This window comes from Myotis davidii, unplaced genomic scaffold (genome assembly GCF_000327345.1).
Source record: "Myotis davidii unplaced genomic scaffold, ASM32734v1 scaffold753, whole genome shotgun sequence".
Lineage (NCBI taxonomy): Eukaryota > Metazoa > Chordata > Mammalia > Chiroptera > Vespertilionidae > Myotis > Myotis davidii.
In genome coordinates, this window is record NW_006286231.1 from 941,440 (window position 1) to 942,826 (window position 1,387).

The 1,387-nt window shown below is 40.2% G+C and overlaps 1 protein-coding gene across 1 annotated transcript in view; it reads right to left on the reverse strand.

Moving 5' to 3' along the window:
* The window catches only part of LOC102756734 (centrosomal protein of 19 kDa-like), a 3,791-nt gene extending 3,070 nt beyond the window's left edge, over positions 1–721 (reverse strand). The window contains 2 exon segments of the mRNA XM_015559801.1: positions 4–271; positions 273–721. Coding sequence (XP_015415287.1) covers positions 4–271; positions 273–602 — 598 coding nt within the window. The 5' untranslated portion in view covers positions 603–721.
* Between the last annotated feature and the right edge of the window lie 666 nt (positions 722–1,387).

A 1,387-nucleotide genomic window follows, 5' to 3' on the forward strand; every position in this document is an offset into this window, starting at 1 on the left:
TACATTTAGTGTTCTTTACAGATTTTTCTAGGACTAATCTACATTCTCTGTATGAACATGGAGTTTCTGCTAGCCCAATAAATTTTTTGTTTTGATATCCGAACTTGTCAGCTGACTCTGTGTCCCAGCCACAGGACTGCAGTTGTTCATCCTGAGGGAACTCAACTGCTATGCCATAAACAAAATTTGGATCATCCTTCTTCTTCTGATTTTTCTCAAAAAGTTCATCCATGATGCTCTTCTTTTTGGCAAGTTCCTTGTCATCTAGCTTCAGGTCTGTTCAGGTCTTCCTTAGGATCAATGGCTGTGTCCCGTTGAATCTGTTCCATTGTTTCTGCCAAACTCTGCCCCCGCAAGTTACCTCGTAAAAAACGGAATAATTGCTCAAGCTGTCTCAGGGACACTTGTTCCAGGTAACTCTTGTGTCGTGGATTATTCTTTAATTGTTCAGCAGCTCTGTTGCAATCTGAAAACTTTGAAAAGTTTCGGACAGGCATGATGCGCTGGCGACTTTTCCCTTTCATTTCATTCTCATAGATTAGGATAATAGCTGGAGGCTGAAGCCTAATTCCCCATTTCTTGGCAGTGCACGTCATTCTCATATACACTTCAGGGTAAATGAGAGGAAATCTGAAAATGTGTTAGTCACATAATGACTTCCTGGACCTGGAGGTGGAGGCGGACAACTGGGCGCCCGGCTCCGTAGCCAACGTGCAGGGCTCGGGGTGCCCAAGGCCATTGCCACCAGCAATATACGTTTTTTAAAAATAGGAATTTTAGTAAGGTTGACATACATTTGTTATAACTAAATAAACAAAACCAATAAACTGTTACCAGTATACTAATAGGGCTTTTACATTTCAGAAAACTTCGCTTTTAGAACACTGGAAGGCAGATAAAGGCAGTGGAAGGAGAAGTTACTTGCACAGAGACCCATGGAGGATAGGAAGCTGTGCACTAGGAAGCAAAAATATAGACAGTAAGAAAGGAAAAAAAGAATATAGTAAATGCCCAGCTGGCATAGCTCAGTGTTTGAGCATCAACTTACGAACTAGGCAAATGGAAATGAAAAAAAAAAAAAAGCTGGGGTAGCAATACTTATATCTGACAAAATTGACCTCAAAGTGAAGGCCATAACAAGAGATAAGGAAGGTCACTTCATAATACTAAAGAGATTGATTCAACAAGAGGAATAATTCTGGTTAACATAAATGCACCCAATATAGGAGCACCTAAATACATAAAAAAAACTTCTGGGAGATATCAAGGGGAGAGATCGACAACAATACAATCATAGAAGGGGACTTTAATACCCCATTGACACCCTGGATAAATTGTTCTCAACCTTGGCTGCACATTAGAATCACCTGGGAATCTTTTTAAAATC